The 21,177-nt window shown below is 34.9% G+C and overlaps 1 protein-coding gene across 3 annotated transcripts in view; it reads left to right on the top strand.

The window, feature by feature from the left end:
- The window catches only part of MGAT4C (MGAT4 family member C), a 264,419-nt gene that overhangs the window by 139,650 nt on the left and 103,592 nt on the right, over window positions 1-21,177 (top strand). For 2 of the 3 annotated variants that reach the window (XR_004306732.1, XM_032443799.1), the window contains exons 1-2: window positions 4,965-5,506; window positions 12,167-12,313. The exons of the other annotated variant lie outside the window; for it this stretch is intronic. Coding sequence is in view for 1 of the 2 variants with exons in the window: in XM_032443799.1 (XP_032299690.1) it covers window positions 12,308-12,313 (6 nt within the window). In the remaining variant the exon portion in view is untranslated. Of the gene's footprint in view, window positions 1-4,964; window positions 5,507-12,166; window positions 12,314-21,177 lie in introns of those variants that run through there. 3 annotated transcript variants of the gene reach the window in all.

Below are 21,177 nucleotides of genomic sequence, written 5' to 3'. Positions count from 1 at the left end.
ACAGAATCAGAAATCATACAATGCTTTTCTGAAGTTTTCAGTTATGGAAAATTGTGAGTAGAGTGTTTTAGCTAAATCACTGTAGTAATTTAGCCTTTGGAAAAATAGAAAAGATTTCCATATTTCTGTTCTCATTCTCTTTTGAATCCTTCCAAACAATTTTCTTTTGTTCAAATGACATACAGTCAGATGACAATTTTCATCCTGGTTTGCAACTGCTCTGTTTTGAACAGATATTCAATATTGCTTTTAACCATGTATATAGAGAAGACATTCCATGTACTATTTCATATATATGTGAGGCTCAGTGGAATACATCGGCATGGTTTCACCCATTCCTGTGAAAAGTCTCCAGGGCATAACTCAGGAATGTCTGAATTAGGATAGTAATTTAGAGCAGCAGACACTTGTAACAACAGGAGTTAGCCTCTTCAGCTACATAGATTATTTATTTATTTATTTTAAAGTTCATATTGAACATAAACTTTACCTGAAAATTCTTAATATTGTAAAAATTTAAGAGTTATGTGTTTGGTTTTCTGTTTTTATTTTGTTTTGTTTTCTTTTGCTGAGAATATTCTTTTGCTGAGAAATTCTCATTCCATGTGCCCTTGTTGTGTCATTTTAATCCATTAAAAACTGTCTATTTTTAAAAAAATATTTTAAAACAGACCAAAATATAATTATCCATTCATAGAAACTGTGTCCACCTCTGCCTCCTCCAAGAAAGCTTAAAACAAAAACAAAAACAAAAAAACTTAAAATTTTCTCTAAATATGTTTTTCAAAGCTTAGCTTATGCAAGAGAAATAAGCCTTCATGAAACTTATATATTTTACAGTTCTCCAATGAAAGACCATCACTTCTGTTATAAAAATTCTCAAGACCAGTGGAGTGTTGCTACAGTATGATTACAGGAACAGATCACTGTGGGATTGTAATCAGCAGTGAATCATTTGCTCTGAGATAATTGACTTAAGCTCAGGCTCACGTTATGCATTGGGCAGCCCTATCTTCACTGCTGTCTGAATTACCTCAAATTACCTTTATCATTCTATCACATCACCTTTTCCTTTAGATGCTTTGCATCTGCATCTCTTCATCTGAGCATCTCAGATTGGCTATGACTGATGTTACCTAGCATCCCAGTCAATCTCTGATCCTCTGGAACTTCACATCCCAGTATTAATGTAAAAATCTGTGAGAGAAGGTATGCACTGCTCTGTCATAAATCACTGCCTTGCTAACACATTTACAAGTTACTTCCCATTAGCTGGTCCATGACAGCCACTCACATATGTACACCTGCCCTTCACTATTTAAGAAACAGTTTATCTTTTTTGTGGGAAAAGTTAAAGCACATAAATCTGTCTTGTATTTACTAGTCTTCAAGCTCCTGTCCACTGATTTATAATGGTGTGTGTGAAGGGTCTTGAACATGGTAAATTTTAGGTAACTCAGAGTTGCTTACCCCTCTGAAAGGGATCAAAAAGAGATCAGAGATTGCACACAGAGAGTGACCCAGTTCTAAATGATGTCCTTTAAATGGCCATCCCTTAGACAAATTATTTCCATGTTACATTATGAATCACTGTATCAAAATTTCATTTTAATTTACTGAATTTAAGTGTCAAATACAGCTCCTCTAGAGGAAACCTATGTTGACGTTTAGTCATATAAGCATTTCTTTTATCATCAGTAGAATATTTTATATTCTTGAAACAGTGCTTGTTACAGGCTATTCTGGATTTAAGGGCCTAGAAACTGCAGTAATTGAAAACATATGCGTATGAGAGAGGGTTTCATTTAAAACCCTAAAAAGAATTCTCATGCAGTTTAAAGTTCTTCATTTGATCTGTCAACAAGTCAGCAAAATTTGGCCTCAATATTGTAGTTAATTACAGGTTTTGAGTACAGTTGGTATTTATTGGTTTTTAACTCTTCATGAGGTAGAAAACTATATCACAACATTAAAAAAATGTAACTATTATGAGTTTCAAGTGAATATTGCAAGAAGCTGTGACAATCCAAACAGAGCTGCCATCTTGTGGATAAAAACATACTATAAGCAGGTGAGGCATGTTGCCAGAACACAAAATAAAAATGTTCATAATATTTCTCATTTCTACTTCGTTTGTCCCTTGGTTCTAAAACTGAATTCTAAGGGGTACAGTTTTGAGCTCATATATTCAATTTCTGAAACCTTTTGTCACCTGACTGAGTTCTGTCTTCCTCTAAAATAAAAAATAGTCCTAGCCCTTCCAAAATTAATAATGATTATGGTAAATAAGACTGAAGAACTTCTTCAATTCTGTTTTTGAAATTAGTGCCTGGTGCAGAACTACTTTTTGCAATATAAATAATTGGTTTAACCATTAAATTGATCTGACAGAAATAATTGTCAAGCAATTAAATGCTGCAATGATTTTAACTCATGGGAAATATATACATGGGAAATAAACCTCAGATTCGTTTTTCTTGAGAACTACGCTATCCTCTCCAATTAGATTCTCCAGTATTATTTATATCTCAATTAATACTATATAAATAAATGATAATGTTTGTTACTGAAAATCATTGGTCACTTCATTCTTGTTCTTTTGTTGTTGTTGTTGTTGTTTTTTGTTTGTTTGTTTGTTTGTTTTTTCCACGTAATTTGTATTTGAAATTAAGATGCCAAAAATATTGCCAGTGATGTTACATCCATCATTTGGGCCACGTGTAAGAGATAACAAGTTAGTCTACTCAGATAAGCAGACATGGTGATAAGAACATACGAATTGTGTATTTCCAGATTTAACACATTTATACATTATCCCTTTTTTGAGCTCTTTTAACCTCTTTTATATGTGTATTTTATTTAATTCATTTTTCATTTAGTACAATTACTTTACTCTTTTTTTTTTAGTTTTATGTGGTTTTTTTATGTTTGTTTGTTGAAGTTGTGTATTACTATTACATATATAAAATACATTACTTAAATCTCTACAGCTGTTTCCTTATTCAGCCTCTATCTCAATAGTCATTGATGTTTTTAAAATGCTATATAGACAATTTTTGTTCTTAAAACCCAGAATGGGTATGAAGTGCTAATTTATCACTAATATTCACGCTATCCAGTTTCCACAAAATTCTAATATTCTTACTGTAGAAGAAAGACTTTTTTTTTTCTAAAGAATATATTTCAAAACATATTGCCTGTCTACTAGGAACTAAAATTCTAAACTAACATTTGTACTACCAATTCTACGATGCATTTCCATTACATAAGTATACTTATATATACTTGCATGAGTATGTTTTTAAAGTGGCTGCTTAGTTCAGAAAATGTAAGCTCTATTTTATCACCATATGTAACATATTTAATGGACATTGAATACGGCACTCTACCACTTAAGACAATGTACCAGGTCATCTATGAATGATACACTCTATTAAGGAATAAAGTGTAATTTGTGAAAGAATAAAGGATGTACAGATGTACATGGTAAGATTAACTAGATAGAGAAATCAATTTATTTTTTTCAGACTTAATCAACCCATGTAATCAGATATTGTTGACACTGTGTCTGTTTGGATTGGACTATTTAGAAAAACAAATTTTCAGGAGGATGTAACTTTTATATATGATACATCTAAGCATATTTTATCTCATCAATATTTCTTTTAACCATATCTCATATGTTCATAGCGATTACTATGTCTTACCTTTATCATCAATCGTACAAAACAAAGCTGGCATTCCCATTGTCCAAATTCATCTTTTCTGATCTGTGATTCAGTTTTATGTCACTTTGCATGGCAATGAATCTTTTTTTTATTTATATTTCCATCTGAACTCCCATGTTTTCTGAGCAGAAATAAATGAACAGAGGCTTTCAGTTTGGCCTAAAGTATGTTTTGACTAATAGGTTAGCCTCCAGTTCCCCACACAGAAATGCTATTTATTAAGTACCCAGAATTTAATATTCTATCTTTAGATAGATAGAAGGTGAAAGACCAGAAGGTAATGGTAGATCTGTTTACCAGTTTTATTATAGAAATGTCATGCTTCACATCTTTTGTATTAAGTTAAAAACACATCCAGATGTAGTTTGCTTTCTTGATTGTCTTCTTCTTGTTGGTTGGATTTTTTTTTGTTTGATTGCTCTTTTTGTTTGTTTGTTTGTTAGTTCTTCCCCTGCTTTTTTAAAAAATTATTATTATTATTTATTCTTGTTCCTTCAGAGAACAAACTGAGTAGGATTCTAAAATGAAGGAGAAAAACATTCTTTTACATGACCCATAGGATACCATAAATAGACTTATATAATATGTAATTTACTTTTACTATAAATAAACACTGAATTTGGTTCTCATTCATTCAATAAGCAATTAGCTTTGTTGGATGGGAAAAAAAAAGAAAAAAAAAAAAAAGAAAAAAAGATAAGATGATATAGAAAAAAATGACATACAGACAGCATTAGACAAGATTGTTACCTTTTTGCAACAGTGTTTTCTGTCACTTAAGTCAAAATATATTTATGTGACGAGAGGGAAAAAAAAAAAAAAAGCAGTACTTTAAGCACTGATTTGGAGTAATTTTAAAGTTCACATGATTTATCATATTGCTAGTAATAGCAAAATACTTAGTGTCACTATATTTAGGATATCATACATTTGGCAGTATGTTTCATGCCTCATTTACTACAGAATGTCTAGGTTGCTACTTAACGTTCAAAAAGTAAGTAAGCGCACATCTATGATGCTTGCACATCTCTTTACTTTTGCTGTTAGTATTATAGTGCTGGTGCAATAACTTTCAATTGACTTTTTTTTTTTTTTTTTTTTTTTTCCTTTTTGGTGTTTATTTTAACTCATAGCTTAAGAGAAGACAATGTAAAATCATTTAAAAAAAAAAAAAAAAAAAAAAAAGTTCTCCAGGTGCTGCATGCATTAACCTTTCCTTTAATACCTCTTCTGTACAATAATTTGATGATTTCTGTCATTTAGTAAACAGATTATGAAAATGCACTTGCCTGGGGGTCTTGTTTAATAATTCAGGCAACTTAGTTTTTACTTATTTATTTATTTATTTATTTGCTATATTCAGTGGTTAAGCTGCAAACACCTGCCACCCCTGCTCCCCAAAGAGGCAGCTTCTTCTGTTCTCCAAGTGAGAATAAAAAATGACAGAAACAGTAAAACACCCTGAGTGTGTCTGTATAGTGGTTAGAGAGACACACTGCAATTTGTGGCTGGCAGTTTAGGGTTAAGGTATGATTCCAGGTGAGAGAAGCCAATGAGAGGACGCCCGGTTGATGTGTCTGACATCATCTTGCTCGGAGCACCCAGCCCGGCCGGGGCAGCTCCCAGCCGCGGTTCCAGCCCCGCCGTGATGGATGCCGGCAGCCTCGCGCTGGGAGCCCCTTATCTCGCTGCCGTGTGAGGCCCAAGGACCGCTCGAGCTGCCGGCTCACACCCGGCGTGGCCAGATCGAGCAGAACCAATTGTTTTCTCTGTGTCTGGTAAGAGTCTGATCTGTTTTACCTTCTATGCTGGAATAAAGGTGATACGCCCAACCTGCGAGGCGAATTGCTTTCATAGTTGGGAGGCTTATGAAGCTATAATGTGTAAAGAGTAGCTTTTACTGGCAGAAGGGAGATGCTTTAGGGAGGGAATGCTTTAAAGGAAAAGCAAGACGGTATTTAGCAAACTCTACTTTACATTATGGAAATTAATAGTCTGGCTGTTTGTGGTGCACTTCAGGTTAACTAAAGAGGATTACACTGACAAGACCATTGCTTGGAACAATAATTTAATGTCTGTATTTTTCCTTTCCTTTAACAGCTGTGTTTTCACTTTAAAATCCAGCTTTTGTTGATGAACAAAGAAATGGAGGGATTTGAAGAGAGGGAATTTAATGTCATATCAACTTTAAAAAATGTTCTATGATACTCTGCAGATGTAAATCCAAAACCATGAAGGCTAATACCAAGATGTTTAAATTTGAGGTTCTGGAATAAGCTCTATTTACTTTTCATAACTTAAAGTGATAATAAACTGAGTCAAAGATTAGAAGTGTTTATTGAATGCTATGTTGATGCCAACCACCCAGTTTTGTTTTATTTGCTGTCTTGTATAATTTCCCCTTTATAATCTGTAGTTCATGTTAAAATAAATGCCTCATTTTTGTAGTTGTGTAAGTGTATACATAGAGACTGAAGAAGTGTTTGTATCTTTCACACTGTTAGCAGCTCTGTGGTTTGTACAGAGGGAGGAGAGGGAGAGGAAGGAGTCTGTCTTTGTAACTTCCTAATTTTGCAACAGAATAAGTACATTTAAAGCTTTTGCATTGATGTAGATTTAAGAGATTAGAAGTGACACTGACACTGATAAATCAAATACAATAAAGGATTTAATTGACTGAAGTAGTTCAGGGACTACTGTATGAAGATTCCAATAACCAGTTTAACTAGTCAAGTGGTGTAACCATTAGGAGATAACAAACTGTAGACTCTAGTTAATTTTAAAGCCTGATGGCAATTTATTTTTTACTGCTTAGAATTCACTAAATACCTAGGGTACTTAATACTTCTCTGCATTTATTTCAGTAATCCCTGACTGTACAACACAAAGTTTTAAGAAATGACACATGCAGTGAGTATTGTAAGTGCTTGTATGATAGATATATAGTCATTTATTCCATGAGATTTTCTCTAATCAGTATCAGATGAACACACTATTCTCAGCTTAAAATACCATTTAAGAGAGTAGAGTTTCTGAGTCTTATTATACTTTCACACTTTTTACTAATTCAGGTAAGCCTTTGCTGCTCCTAATATTTACTGTTGTTAATTCAACTATGCCGATTAATGTTCCCAAACAGTCCTATGCTTCTATTAAATGTTCTATATAGATAGGGCTTTATGGATGGAATTAGAATGTAGGCATTCATTATGGTTTGTTTTCTTTCCACTATAAAATTCCAGGTATTCCATTTCAAAGGTGGTCTCATCATGGACTTCAAGCAGGGAAATATTTGACATTTTACTACTTTATCTTTCTTGTTTAGATCATTATCAAACTTAACACATAATTAATGTATACCAACCTTGCAGATATGTTTCTCAACTAATAGTTTCAAACACATTTGCTTTTTAACTTTAAAACTCTCTCTCAGTTTAACGTATCTGTTTAGGACCATATCATTTATCTGTGCTTCATTACAAGGCTTCATTACAGAGCTCAAAAAATGTTTTGTCCTGAATGGTTTAGCCAAAAAACCACAAATGAACAAATATTCTGTAATTTTGATGATAATGGATATGGATTTAATGCTGAATTGCTATACACCCACAATGTTCTGTCCAAATAATTAAAAAGCTGCTTTTAATATTTTAGTCCTTTTAAGTACTGATGTACATTGCCTGAACAAATGATAATCATAGTCCTATGGAAGCCAGAGAAACTCAGTGGTATAACAATCCAAACAGATCGCAATCTAATTCATATAGGAAATGAAGCATGTAGTTTAGCTTAATCTTTCAAATAGAAAAAGAAGTCCTTTCTGGAAGACAAGGAAAAATACTAGTATGTTTTTGCTTACTTTCAATCATAAAGCAAGCCTAGCCTTAGAAATAATAGAATGCCACAGGTTTTAGGCTAAAGAAAACAGTGTTGACAACTATACTCTCTTAAAGATAACTCTGATAATGTGGAACATGAATTGCACAATAGGTTGACTGTTAGTCTAGGAAAGTGTCCTCACTGTTCTGTGCTTGAATGACAGGTAATGTCCACAAAGCATGCTCTTGAAGTCATTCTGCCAATGACCAACTCTATTAAAGGAAGAATTCACTTCATGTTGCTTGATCTTGGAAACGGGTTATTTAGTTTGTCTGGTTTTCTATGAATGAGTCAACTTATACATTTTCACAATAGCATCAGGTAACAAAACTTAGAATGAAGATTTGAGTCATTCCTCCTACACAAAATACTCATATCTCTTGTCAGAAAATTTTGAGCAATATGATAAAAGGGGAATTCTTTTATGTAAATCCAAAGCACTACACATTTCCTAAAGAAAATAAATACTTCAGTTAATCAGATGTGTGACATTTCAGTGATTGGTGAGAAAGTATTCATATCACCTATAGTATAAACAAGAAATAAAATTAATTAATCTTCTTTAACAGGTTAAAGAAAGTTATCCTTAAAAAAAATACAAATTAAAGCAGATTCTACTAATATGTTTTCTTCTGTAGCCAAATGTATCTCCACAACAAGTGTAAGACGGAGGGGATTTCATCTGTACTCCAAGCCCTGATCCAAAGGTCAGGTTTTTGTTTGTCTAAGATAGACTGCAAGGAGACGCTTTTAAGAAATCTCTATTATAAAAACAGATGTAAAATTTTGTGCTGCAATCATTCTCCTTGCCTACCTTGAAAATACTGAGGTTTGCTGTCAGGATGCTAGGGAAGGATGGCCAAGAGATTATTAAATAAATAAATACCCTTTTAATTTCAGAATTATGAAGATTATTCTTTTTTCTTTTTCCTTTTAATTTCTCTGACAGTAAAGTCAAAGGAGATAAGGACTATAGAGTTTTTTACCTTGAGAGATCTCATCTATCCCTCCAACTCATTGTTTTCCTTTGGAAAAAAGTCCAGTTGTACTGAGGCAAAGAACATGCCTTGAATTTAATCTAGCAGGTCATCTGTCTGTATTTGGAGAACTGGTAATGTAGATTGTGCACTTATCACACAAGACAGGCCAACAATTTTTTTGATGCTGTTTGTTTTCCTGTTTCATTTTGTTCTGAATCTCATATGAATTCCAGTGGAAACTCTTGCCCAACACTGTTGCAATAAAAAAAAATAATGGACAAGGGTTTACAGTTCACAGTTTAAGAAGGTTTTTCAGCTTCAGTTTTAGCCTTTGCCTACATATAGCACGATTACTTTCTGTTTCCATAATTGTATGTTTTTAGCATAATAATGTGGCATGTTCATTGCATAAAGCCCATCCTACATTATTTGGTGAGGGTCATTTTAGCTAATTTCAGTCCAGAAAAATGCTCTTATAATCTGTGGAGAGAAAGAAACAACCTCAAAAAAATATTTATCCTATCTTTATGACAGTTATTTCAGATAGATGAGCTAAATTGCTCTCAGGAGGTGTCAAATTCTCTATATATAGACAACTTACCTAAATTGATTAGGTTATGTGTTTAACATCCAAAATTTTTAGAAAAGTCCAGTTGAGATCTTCAGGATTTTTGAGTAGAAGTAAATCTCACCAGCAATACAAATAAAAAAACAATAATAATAACCCAATATTTTCTACACAATGACGTCACAGCTCCAAGATGGACTCAGACTTCCTTTCTGCAGCTGCAGAGTTGTTGACCAAAGTGCCTGGCCCAACACTTTGAGATTTCACAGATATTTACTGCTGGTCAGAAAATGTGACTGTTCGAGAAATGTTGTTCCATGGCTGGTAACAGGGAGAAGCATGCTGTCTCCTTTTCCTTCAGACAAGCATTACCTCCTGTGCTTGGAACTTTTCTTTTTCCTGTCCCTGGACATTTGTTTGTCTGCCATTAGATATTCTAACTATTGTTTATATGTACCTCATATTTTCTAAGTATTACAAGTCAGCTAAATTTCAATGAATTTTTATTTTTAAAAGGCATAAATTGCTCTTTTTTTTTTTTTTTTTTTTTTTCTCCTTCCAATCCCAACACTAATATTAGGGAATATTCAGATATTCAAAATATTGAATTTAGAAAAAAATGGCCTTTGCCTAGTTTCCTTCTTTGATTAAAGAATCAGGTTTCTGACATCCATAATTTCAAAGACAAGTTCATTGTCTGTATGTCTTCTAACTAACAGTATATGGGTATATTTAAACTGGGATATTGTGTAATCAACTTGTCTTTCCAGTTGAAAATCCACTTATTTATATAAACACGTGAATACCTTCTGAATTGTATAATAGTTTAGTCTCCATCTCTGCACAAAACAGCCAATAAAGTTTAATCCAGGAAATCAGGCCCGAGGTTTTGGTTGAATCCTTTATTCCTTTCTAAAAATGCATACACATAAGATACTAAGAATGTATCAAAATTGTTCTGGAACTTTATGTTGGTTTCAGCACTACTGGACAGGTGAACATCACCCTCCATCCACAAAGTAAGAGGAGGAGAAAATAGGGTGTAATAGGGTTCAGAGGTTGAGATAAGGATGGGGAAATCACTCAGCAATTACCAAAACAGACAAAATAGTCTCAAGACAGGGAGCTTAATATGATTTATTGTCCATTATTAACAGACTAAGAACAGTGTGAAACAAAGCAAACTGCCATCCAGTGTGAGCTGTAATCAGTTCTTAACACTTATTTTCTGCCATTCCTCCAAGGTTATTCTCTGCCCCTGCTCCAGGTGAGGTCTCTCCCACTTGATGCTGTTCTTCTTGAACTGATCATATGTGTGCTTCCCATGGGCTACAGCTCTTCAAGCACTGCTCCAACATGGCTCTGTACCACAGGGTCCACCCTTCAGGCAGTGCCCTACACATGTCCCTAAAGGTGGCAGCTCCTCCTGCCCTCCTGCTGCCCCTTCCTCCCCTTGGGCTGGACAAAATGTACTGATACACTGCCTATTAGTCATTAGAATCAATCCCTGTATAAACTTTGGGTTTTAGGATCAAGGTGTTATTTAGCTGAGAAGTTAATAATTATAGATAAGGAAAAGCAGATAAAGAGAAGATGAAAGAGTATATTCAGCAGAGCAAAAATAGAAAACAGTGTGAAAATACTCATCTTCTCCTTTTTCCTGGTTTATAAATTTAACAGTTAAATAGAATACTGTGATCAAATTTCTAATCAATAGGAAGAATTACTACCTCCTGAATGAAGCATAATCTAAATAATCTGATGCAATTTATCATAGAATAATATCACATTATTGCTCACAAATGGGAAGTATGGCTTTCACATCTGATGGTCTCCATTAATTTTTAACAATCGTCCTGTCACCAGACCAGTGAGCTGTAGAAAATACTGTGGAGATGTCACATTCCTTGATGATTGCAGTTAATGCTGCTGCCCCTCTGAATCAGCATGAAATGTAGACACTTTTATGACTGAATCTGCAATCTGGGATTTGATAGTGCTATTTATGGCATTGCTAATGGTCTGTAGCACTGACAAGGGGTGTGCTGAAGTCATTCTCTCAGTTACCCTTGTTTTCAGTTGTAAAGGAAGAGCAGACATCTGGATCCTACATATCGGTAACTAGACAGAAAAAAAATAGAAGGAAGAAGTTATGACTTTCATTTGTGAAAGATTTGAACAAGTTAGATTTTTGTATATTTGTGCATGTGTATTCATTTATTTTTATTTTTTTAAACAGTATTCTTTTGAAGAAAAGGGGGCAAATTATTTTGATCTGTTTTCTAGAAGGCCAGATGCAGTCACATGTCAGAAAAAAGGAGGCTTAATGATATTTTAACACATCTGAACTAAAGAAGACGTGTCTGCACATGGATTTTAAGCAGAGGAATTTAAGTTACCATATGTTAACTCTCCCTTGAAAGAACATCTGAATCTTACCAATCCCAAAAACCTCCAAATTTATCAAAAAGACTATTTAATGCTACTGTCCTTATAATGTTGCTACATCCTATGTGCTAGCAGTAGTGGCAACTATTACATCTTGTTTCATCATTTCATCTTGTAATTTATATAGAAATAAGGAAGAGGAAGGAAGGAACATGTAGTGTATTAATGATTCCTAGAAATAGTGATACTTGACTTGTGATGTGTTTATGTCCTTTAAGTGATTAATTTTTATGTGATTTATACAAAAAATTGTGTTATCTTTACATAAGCCTTTGAAACTGAGCCATTCTTCCTTCTGAATGAGTAACAAGTACTGACTTGTGCTAAATGATATGAATCCAGCAGAGATGTGTTTTATTACTGCTTCTGCTTCCAGCTTCCAGAAATATGCAGTACTGATAGTAAGAATTGGATTACTATGTTTTGCTTTAACAGGCATTTCAAAGATGTTCCCAAGATATCTAATTTTAATGCCTTCAAAAGTTATTAGTTGGGGTTGAAGAGCGAACCTTGTTTCTTGGAAAAATAAATGGTGGAACTGTGTTTATTGCATGTATGTATAGATGCTGGAACCGTATCACTAGAACTCAGATGATACTCATCACCTGGGACGATCACTGGAGAATGTGTCTATCTTCTTTTGGAGGGATGCCAGGAAGGACACGGAAATGTGCAGTTCTTAAAAACACACTATAGAACAAACCATGAAGGTAATACTTTTCATGTACACTATGTTATGAAGTCACAGTCTATTAAATATTTCCTGATACATTCTAATCATTTCATGTGCAATTATAGCTCTCTATCTTTAAAGCTTTTCAATATCTTCTAAATCTTTAAAGTTAGTTTTTCCTCTGCTCTAATTTAGCTTGCATAAAATAAAATTTAGTAAGACAACATAGAGTCCTGTATATCATACTATTTTCTATGGTTGCTCTGAATTATAAGTAGTTCTTTCTAGAACAGATAAGAGTCCTGAAGGCTACTGTCCTCTAAAAAGATTGTGTGTGTGTGTGTGTGTGTGTAATCAGAAAAATTTAGAAGATAATGTTTCTTTCCCAGTTGGGTAATTGTTTCTTTCCTGTAGCTGACAGAGACCTTTAGGTTACTTCTAAATTAGAAGTAGACAACAGAATAAGCAGACCCAAATCCTCAGTGGACTTGTTAACTTCCTTCCTGTGACAGACAGAAGAGGTATCAGTATCTCGCACTCTTGCAGTAAATTCCCTCCTGGACTTCACAGTGTTTCACACTGATGCTGTAGTAGGCCTGCTGAGCTCCAGGATTGTTACAGCAAGAGAAATGATTAGATTGACTTTGTTAAATGTTTCAGAATTGTATGAACTGGGAAGGACTATGACAGGCATTCAGAACATCATTGACTGGAACAAATATAGTTAGTTGCACAACTGCATATTCTTCTTTCTATGTACATCTAGATGAATCCTGAGACTAAAACTCTAAATGTTTGTATTGTAATGATGCTTCATTTCTGAGCAGTTCTAATCATTTTCAGTTATTTCAATGTATTAGACAGATCAATTTTAATCCAACTTCTCACTGAGCTTTCTTCTTCCAAGAGAACGATTCTTTTTATATATCTACATATATATTTGAAATTATCACATACGGTATGCTCTACGTTAAATTCCAGGTACTGTACTGCATTTGAGGTAAAAGCTTTTAAGCAACTCCATTTTTGTATTTAACAAGATGAGAAGAATCTGGAAATTTAATTGTAGGTTAAGCATCTGAGATCATCTGTCTGAAACCTATGTTGTCTTTCTAGGATCATAGCACACACTGACAGGCAGGCACGCACAGTGGGGAGACAGGGATCTCTTTAGTCAGTTGAATCCAGGGCAGTGTGAAACAATAGGAAAGTGGGAAAATTCTGGCTATTAAGAAAATCAATTGTCATTGAGCTTTGTAGTGCCCTGATGAATGACAACTGATTATTTCTTGACTTTTCTCCAGTGGATGTTTTTTTGTTTTTTCTTTTTCCTGTGCGTAATTGCCATGTTTTCTTTGGAATGAGAATCCCAGACCTTTGCATCCATACTGGCCTCTAAAAGCACAATTCTGGGCAATTTGATATGGATGACTGGAAACAGGGACAGCAATGCAAACCACAGATTGTATGTATCTCACAGCAAGACATGGTGCTGTCTGTAGATATCTTGACGTGAATTTCTGTTCAGTATATAAACTTAATTGTTCATCACTCAGAGATGTTTAACTGATACATACATGGCGTCATCTGCACTGCTCACTGATCACTCGTATTTTAAGCAGTGTAACACTTAAATTTAGCGTCTAAAACAGTTTGATCTCGATCTTATGCTCCATGAGAAATGTTACTTAACATATTAATACCCCTTGTTCTCTTACTACTTTGATGCCACCTTTAAATCACAAAAGAAGTATCTCTTTCATAGTATGGTTTCCTACACTGTTCTTCATTCCTTACCTGTAAGCCTACATTATTAATCCTTAGATCTTAAAGTCGGTTAATATAGTTTTGTTTGTTTGTTTGTTTTCTTTCTGTGAAGAACAGAGAAAATGAAGATATTTGTTGTGGTATCTTTCTTGGGTGAAGGTTTGCAACTTTTCATTTACCTGTGATTCAGGACAGGGATAAGCTTTTGGCAGAAAGGAAGACCATTACTTCTCACACATATCTTAAACTTGCTGTTGTCAGAGAAGAACTTGTAGGTGCTAACTAACTGCCAAGGTATCCTAATAGATGTGTGCCTCTTCAGAAAGAGGATGTCTGAGTATGTACTAATGAGAGCTTGTTCTAAAGTAAATGTACTTGCCTGTAGTCTTCAGGTGCAGTCTTCTTTTGGTGCCTCTAGTACAAGGAAAAGAAATATATTTTATTCTTTATACTTCACCTGGCTTCACTTCTTAAGTTAAAGATTCATGAAAGGTAAAATGAATCTGCAATTTTCTGTGTCTGTAGAACGGAAGTACTTTATCCTTCTAACTCATGCTTCTCTGGTCAATGTCAGTGCACAAATTTTCTGAGTTTCTGTGGCCCTTCATGCTTGTGACCAAATTTTGTCAGCTAAGATTATTAGATTCTTGAGTATTAGAGAGCTCAGATTGGCTTCCTTGAGATCTTCTTGATTTTCTGCACAGATTTTGTATAGGTTAAAAGCCTATTGTGTCTACATCCATCATTGCAAACCCACTGATTTAAGGAGATATACTCTGAGATTAACAGTTTAAAGATGACATGTTTTAATGAGCCAGCAAGTGTCTACTTTAATCACACATGCAAATTTTAAAATAATTAGTGGATTAACCACTCATTCTGTAGTATTAACAATCATTATAAATAATTCTGCAAGATATTTAACTGATTACAACTTGGAATCTGCAGGCTTTTAAATCTTTACGTGTCTACATAAAATATCAGTATAGCTGAAAGAACAGTGAGGAGACCTTTAATTTCTTCAGACCCCCCGGAGCTACTTTTGCTTTTTACTTTCCCAAAATGTTTACAATCCCCAAAAATATCTGTTAAAAATTATTGAGAGTGAGGAATGTTTGATACTGTTAGGTTTTCTGGGTGATGGATAAAACCTGTACAGCTTGTAGCTCTATGGTCTGTCTCCTGAAACTGTACAAAACTCACTGATATTTGGACATAAAAAGTCAGATCTAATAAGATCAGCTAGATGGATCTGAAGGAATATGGGAGAGGATCTTCTCTCCCTGATCATTCAGACCAGCAGCATGACCCACACATCTAGTAGTTCTAGTAGTAGAACCTAGTTTCCTGTAGGTCTAGATTTCACCAGGGAACACATGTGTATGCAACCTAAAAAAAACATTTTTTACTTATATTGACTGTTTCATTAGGTATAATTTCAGATTAAACGATAAACAACTGAACTCTATTCTTGTGATGTTCAACAGTCTTTAGAGCCAAAAAATTTGACCAGTGTCTTCTTCATTCAGTACTTGTGGTCTGAGCAGCACAATGACCAGCTGCAAATTAATCATACTAGCATGGCTAAAATTTACAGATCTTCTACTTTTGAATAATTTTTGGCCCAATTTCAAAATAATCTCTTACTCTGTAATAGAATTGGAATATTAAATACTCAAAAAATAATATAAAAGGAAAGGACAGTTTCAAGTAAGGTGTTGTTTGTATCCTTAAATGAAACTCAGTTTCAGCATTATTGAGACATTAAAATAGTAAAAAGTTTAGTATATTTTATAATATAGAGATGTAAAAATAAGAACTTGATAGAACATATGCTGTTTAAAACTTGTTGAAAGAAAAATAAAGATGATATTCTAAATGCCACTTTTTCATTTCTGATTTTATTTGGTAAAGATTACTGAGGTAATTCAAGCAGTCTTGGAAAAGATTTGTTGATGCTGCTTTCACATTAAGTGCTAGATTGCATGGGTATCATGCATTGGTGACAGCTCTTCTGTGCTTATACCAGTAATGAACAACTTTATTGATGTGGGATGTGTATTTTTTCAGTGCTACCAACTACACTTGCAGTAGCAAAATTTGATAGGATTTATGAGATATTAGATGAAATCTTATGATTGACTTCCAATTTCATCACAAGTATCATTACAGTATAGCTTCAGGTTTACAAAAGTAATTTGTTCATCTGAAAATAGAGTCTACATAATGTCAGTTTTAGTGCTAACGTGGATTTCCAACTGTGTAAAGCAGAATTGTAGGTAAATTCAATTTAACATGCCCAGAGGCACAGACTCACATACTCCTTTCTGAAAATAATCAGTTATTCATTCATGAACCTAATTTTCCTCAGTCATCTCTGTATAATTTACACTTCAGCTTTACACCTTTCAAGATCAGTGTTCAGTTATGATCAGTGAAAAATATTTAATTGGTATCTATGATACTCCAAGTAAGCAATCTGTAGTTCATAACCTCTTTCAAAAAGCACCTCTATTTTCATAAGAAAGTATTATTTTTCTGCTTTATGAGAAAAACCCATTCCCCTATCTCCTGAGATTTTTTTTATTATGTAAGCTAATTTAACAGAGCAATCCAAAGTTTAGATAAGAAAATAATAAATTTTATGAAAAGTTATGGGATAAGACAAAGACAATGAAAGAAAGGCAAGATCAGGATCTCAATCACTATGCCTTTTTTGGCAGAAGTTACTGGCCAAATAGCATGTGTAGTATGGCTGCCAGTGTGGTATTTATAAAGGTTTTATCCATGGACCTGGGCAACCCCCTCTAGGTGTCTCTGCTTGAGAATGAGAGTTGGAGAAGATGACCTCCAGAAATCCCTTCCCATTTGAACCATTTTGTGATTCTGATGTTGTAATTCTTGCAGCAGTGTGCCCTGGTAGCCAAAAGGCTCCACTATATATTAGAGTTCCTCATGAGAGGAGACAGACACCAATCTCTTTTTTGTGGTGACAGTAATAGGATCAGATAGAATGTCTTGGTTTTCAATATGTGTATTTGGAAAATGTTTTTTACCAGGGGGTGGTTAGGCACTGGAATGCGCTTTCCACAGCATTGGTCACAGCGCCAAACCTGCATTTGGACTCTGCTATCAGAAACATTGTTTTATTTTTGTGTAGTCCCGCTCAGAGCCAGGATTTGGACTTCATTATGCTATGAATATTCTATGATTCTGAGGAAAAATAAATAAATAAATAAATAAATAAATACAGTTTGATCATTTAATCTGTTACTCAGTTTTTCTTAGGTACACAAACTGTTTCTTTGAAGTGTATTCAGGAATATTATCTGTGAAATATTTATTTCACCTGACAAAACATACATGCATACATGCTTGATACTGCTGCTGCTAAAACTGGAAATGATTGTGTCTAGGGAACATATACAATTGGTAAAGAATCCTGACAAGTTTCTTCTATTTAAAGTAATCATAATAAATAAATTCATAATGACTTATTATGATTTATTATTTTATTTATTTATTTATTTATTTATTAACTTAAATTTTATATATGTGTATAATACTTTGAGGTTAAATGGAGCATTAAAAACCTTCATTGTTTCAGAACAAATGTTCGGTCTACAAAGACAATTGTTCAAGTCAGAGAACCTGAACAGAGATCTTTGATAGAGTTCGTTGAAGAGAATACCATTCAGTTTAAACCAGTGTTACATCATTGGCCCACAGGCATTTTCAGTCTGTTTTAATATTTTTTTAAACAAAATATTTTTATTTATTTTTCTTATTTTCAAATTACATAACAATCCTCTAAGTACATGAAGACATGGCCTTCCATCAATTAAAAGTTTTTGATTGTGCTTTTATGTGATCTGGTACTGGAAAAGCAGGAAGTTCTTACTTCTAAACTTATTATTTTATATTAATTTCGTGGATGTTAATATATATTGTCATGAGATATGACTACTGACCAGCATCCAGATAATGATACCTTCTACATGGTTCTTGTTGGCAAAATGCAGCCTAAGTCAGTAAAAAGGAAGTAGAAGAATGCAGCTAACAGACATACTGAAGATTCGTTTACCTTTTTAAGTAGATCATTCATTTGCAAATAACAGTATGTACTGTGCTGGCATATGAGAAACTCTTCATAGAACAATAAAAATCTTGAATGTGTTGGGAAAAATGTAACAAGTTGTATCCAATGTCCAGATCCAACAGAGAGGCAAGATTCCTGCCACTCCTTGTCCATTGGTCCAGGCTCTAGTGAAGATGCATTTCTTGCTGGCACATGCATGCAGAACACACATATGTACCACATATACACATATGCATATATACACAGCTGGCCACACCTACCTCCTATATCTTAGTCCTTACAGTTCCTGATACTACATTCTCTCACCCATACAGTCATACAGGCACTCTCACACTGAAGACAGGACCTCAGAGATCTCCCCCCCACACACTCTTCTCCCAGAATGCATCAGCTGCTTACCAACTGGGTATCCACTCCCAGTCATTCCTGAGCTCATGCTTGTGACTGCACCACAGATGCTGGGACCTCCTAGCAGAAGTCTTACTCCCAAATGCTTCTCTCCCAGTCCTATACACAGCCAGGCAAGGATACTGAAGAAGAAACTGCTTATAAACAACCAGTTCTTTTTTATCATCTTAACTCTCACTTTTCTTATTCCTCTCCATATCATTTATATTTCTTATTTTTTTCTGTCTTTGTTTCCTTTCCTGAGGATACTATAATTTCTGTGCAATTGCACACTGCTTTTCTCCTGTATCCGATAAAGTGCCCTTCTGCAGTATTCCTTACTCTGCAGAAAAGCTGCTCTGATTGATTACTCACCTTGATGAGATCCAGGCTTGGACAATGGGGTTGAGAGTCTACTGAAACTGCCTTAGGGGGGGCCTGTTCAGTCCTTAGGAGTCCTTATTTCGGTTTTGCCTCTTGCCATTGTGCCCCTGAAGCCAGTTGGGCTTGTGAAGATTGGCCTTTGATAGGATAATGAATCTGGGGATGAGTAGCCCAGCAGGATACCATTTGAAATCTTCCTCCTGCCTCTCTACCTCTCTGAATGCTTCATGGACATGCAGATGAGCATTAATCACTTGCCTTAACAAAATTCAGTCAAATATCTGAATTCTATGGAATTGTCAACAGCTTTCCATGTCTTCAGAAGAGCCTTCCTACAAAGTACTTTTAGAGACTCCATGAGGAAATTGTCTCATCTCAACCTGGTATGTGCTTGTGTCTCACTCCAATTTATAGGAGGGATGCAAGGTTCTTTGATATGTGTATACCTGGCGTGAGATTAAGAAGCAATGGCTCAAATGTTGGTCCAACCACTTTATTAAAGTCCTAGCCATTTTTAGGGAGATGGGGAAGGGAAGGTAGGCCATAGGAAAGGTAGGAAATATAAGCAAGGAGTCTTTGCAGAGAGCAAAAGAGATAGTCACCACCATGGGTCCAGCGAGGTACACAGTAGGTCCGTTGATCTCGGGAACTCGTCTGATCACCGTAGAGGATGGGAGACAGCCAGGGAGCTCCGCAGCAAGCCGGTCTCGGGGGTTCTTCCGAAAAGGTTTTCCCCTCAAGGAATTCTCCATCAAAGGTGTCTTTGGGAGTTTGTCTCCCATAGTCCCCAGGTTAGTGAGGGCCTTTTATCCCCCATTTCTATGGGGTTGTGTTTTCTTCTTCTTTGAAGTTTGAAGATTACAACTCAGCATTTTGGGGAACATACCTCAAGCAAACACTGAACTTCCAAACAAGCAGGCAAACGCTCTTTGTAAAATGGTTTAAAACCAGCTTTTGTGACATTCCTGACCCACAGATAAGCCAGAAAGGAGGGGTGCCTCTGTTGCCAGACCCAAGCATTATTCTGCAGTGGTCAGCTCCTTCGAGCAGCACCCCTGAAGAAGACTGCTTGTCCTGCTTCTGCTTATCTTTGCAATCGTAAGCAGAAACACTATGGCACAATAGCACCCACCATTCACCCTCCTAGGTAGTTAGCAGTCGCCAGTCAGAGTCTTATCATCACAAAGGCCTCACGAAGCAAGCTTTGAGACAACAAAAGAAAAACAGTTCTGTCCTTCACAGCTTTAAAGATGGTAACAGGAGAGGCTCTATACATTTATTTTTATTATAGAGCATAGGTGTACAAAATGTTGGCTTACCTGGACCACACTAAGTGGAATTGTCTTGGGCTGCATATAAAATATGTAGTATAGTTAATGTATATAGAAAACAATATTTAGGTTTTCTTTATATTTTTATTTAAACATTTTAAAAGAGTGCAATAAAAACATAAAACTATAATATAGTGTATATAAGAAATGATACTTATTTTTAATATTTTATTAAAATGTTAAGAAAAAAAGAACAATAAACACATAAAACAAATGGTATATTTGATGTTGCTTCTGTGAAATTAATGCATCAGTCTGGTTTGATGGAAGTATTTGCAATTCTTATAAGGTCTGAAGGTGTCCATTACAGATTTTGATGAAACTTTTATATTCCTGTAATTAATTCTTTAAAATAATAATTCACAAATATATGTACTGCTCAAAAAGCAATAACATGAATAAGGTATGATTGTGATGTGAGAGATATTTTTGTCTGGCAAGATAGGTCTTACAGAAGCCTAGTAAAGAAAAATAATCAAATTTGTCAGTTGAATATTTGATTGCAACTTAGTATATTTTATTTGAAAATTTGCAGATAATGTATTTATATTGACTGAAAATAGAATCACAAATATACCAAAAAACAGTGATTTTCTCATTGAAATTTAGATCTATTCCCACATTTCTTTATCCAAGCAGAAAGCAAGTCTTCATCTGTTTTCCAAGAGCAGTGTGTTCTTGCAGCTCTAAAGGCCAATGGTATCCTGGTATCCTGGGCTCCATCAGAAGAGGGTTAGCCAGTAGGGACAGGGAGGTGATTGTCCCTCTCTGTTCTGCCTTTGCGAGGTCTCACCTGGAGTACTGCATCCAGGTCTGGGGCCCGCAACATAGGAAAGATGTGGGGCTCATGGAGAGTGTCCAGAGTCCCTTCACCTGTGGCAGGTGGAGACAGCACTGCACTATGCCCTCCCCTTGTTCTGGTTTCTATTGAGC

Source organism: Coturnix japonica, chromosome 1, assembly GCF_001577835.2.
Source record: "Coturnix japonica isolate 7356 chromosome 1, Coturnix japonica 2.1, whole genome shotgun sequence".
Taxonomy (NCBI): Eukaryota; Metazoa; Chordata; class Aves; order Galliformes; family Phasianidae; genus Coturnix; species Coturnix japonica.
This window is presented reverse-complemented; position numbering and strand designations above follow the sequence as displayed.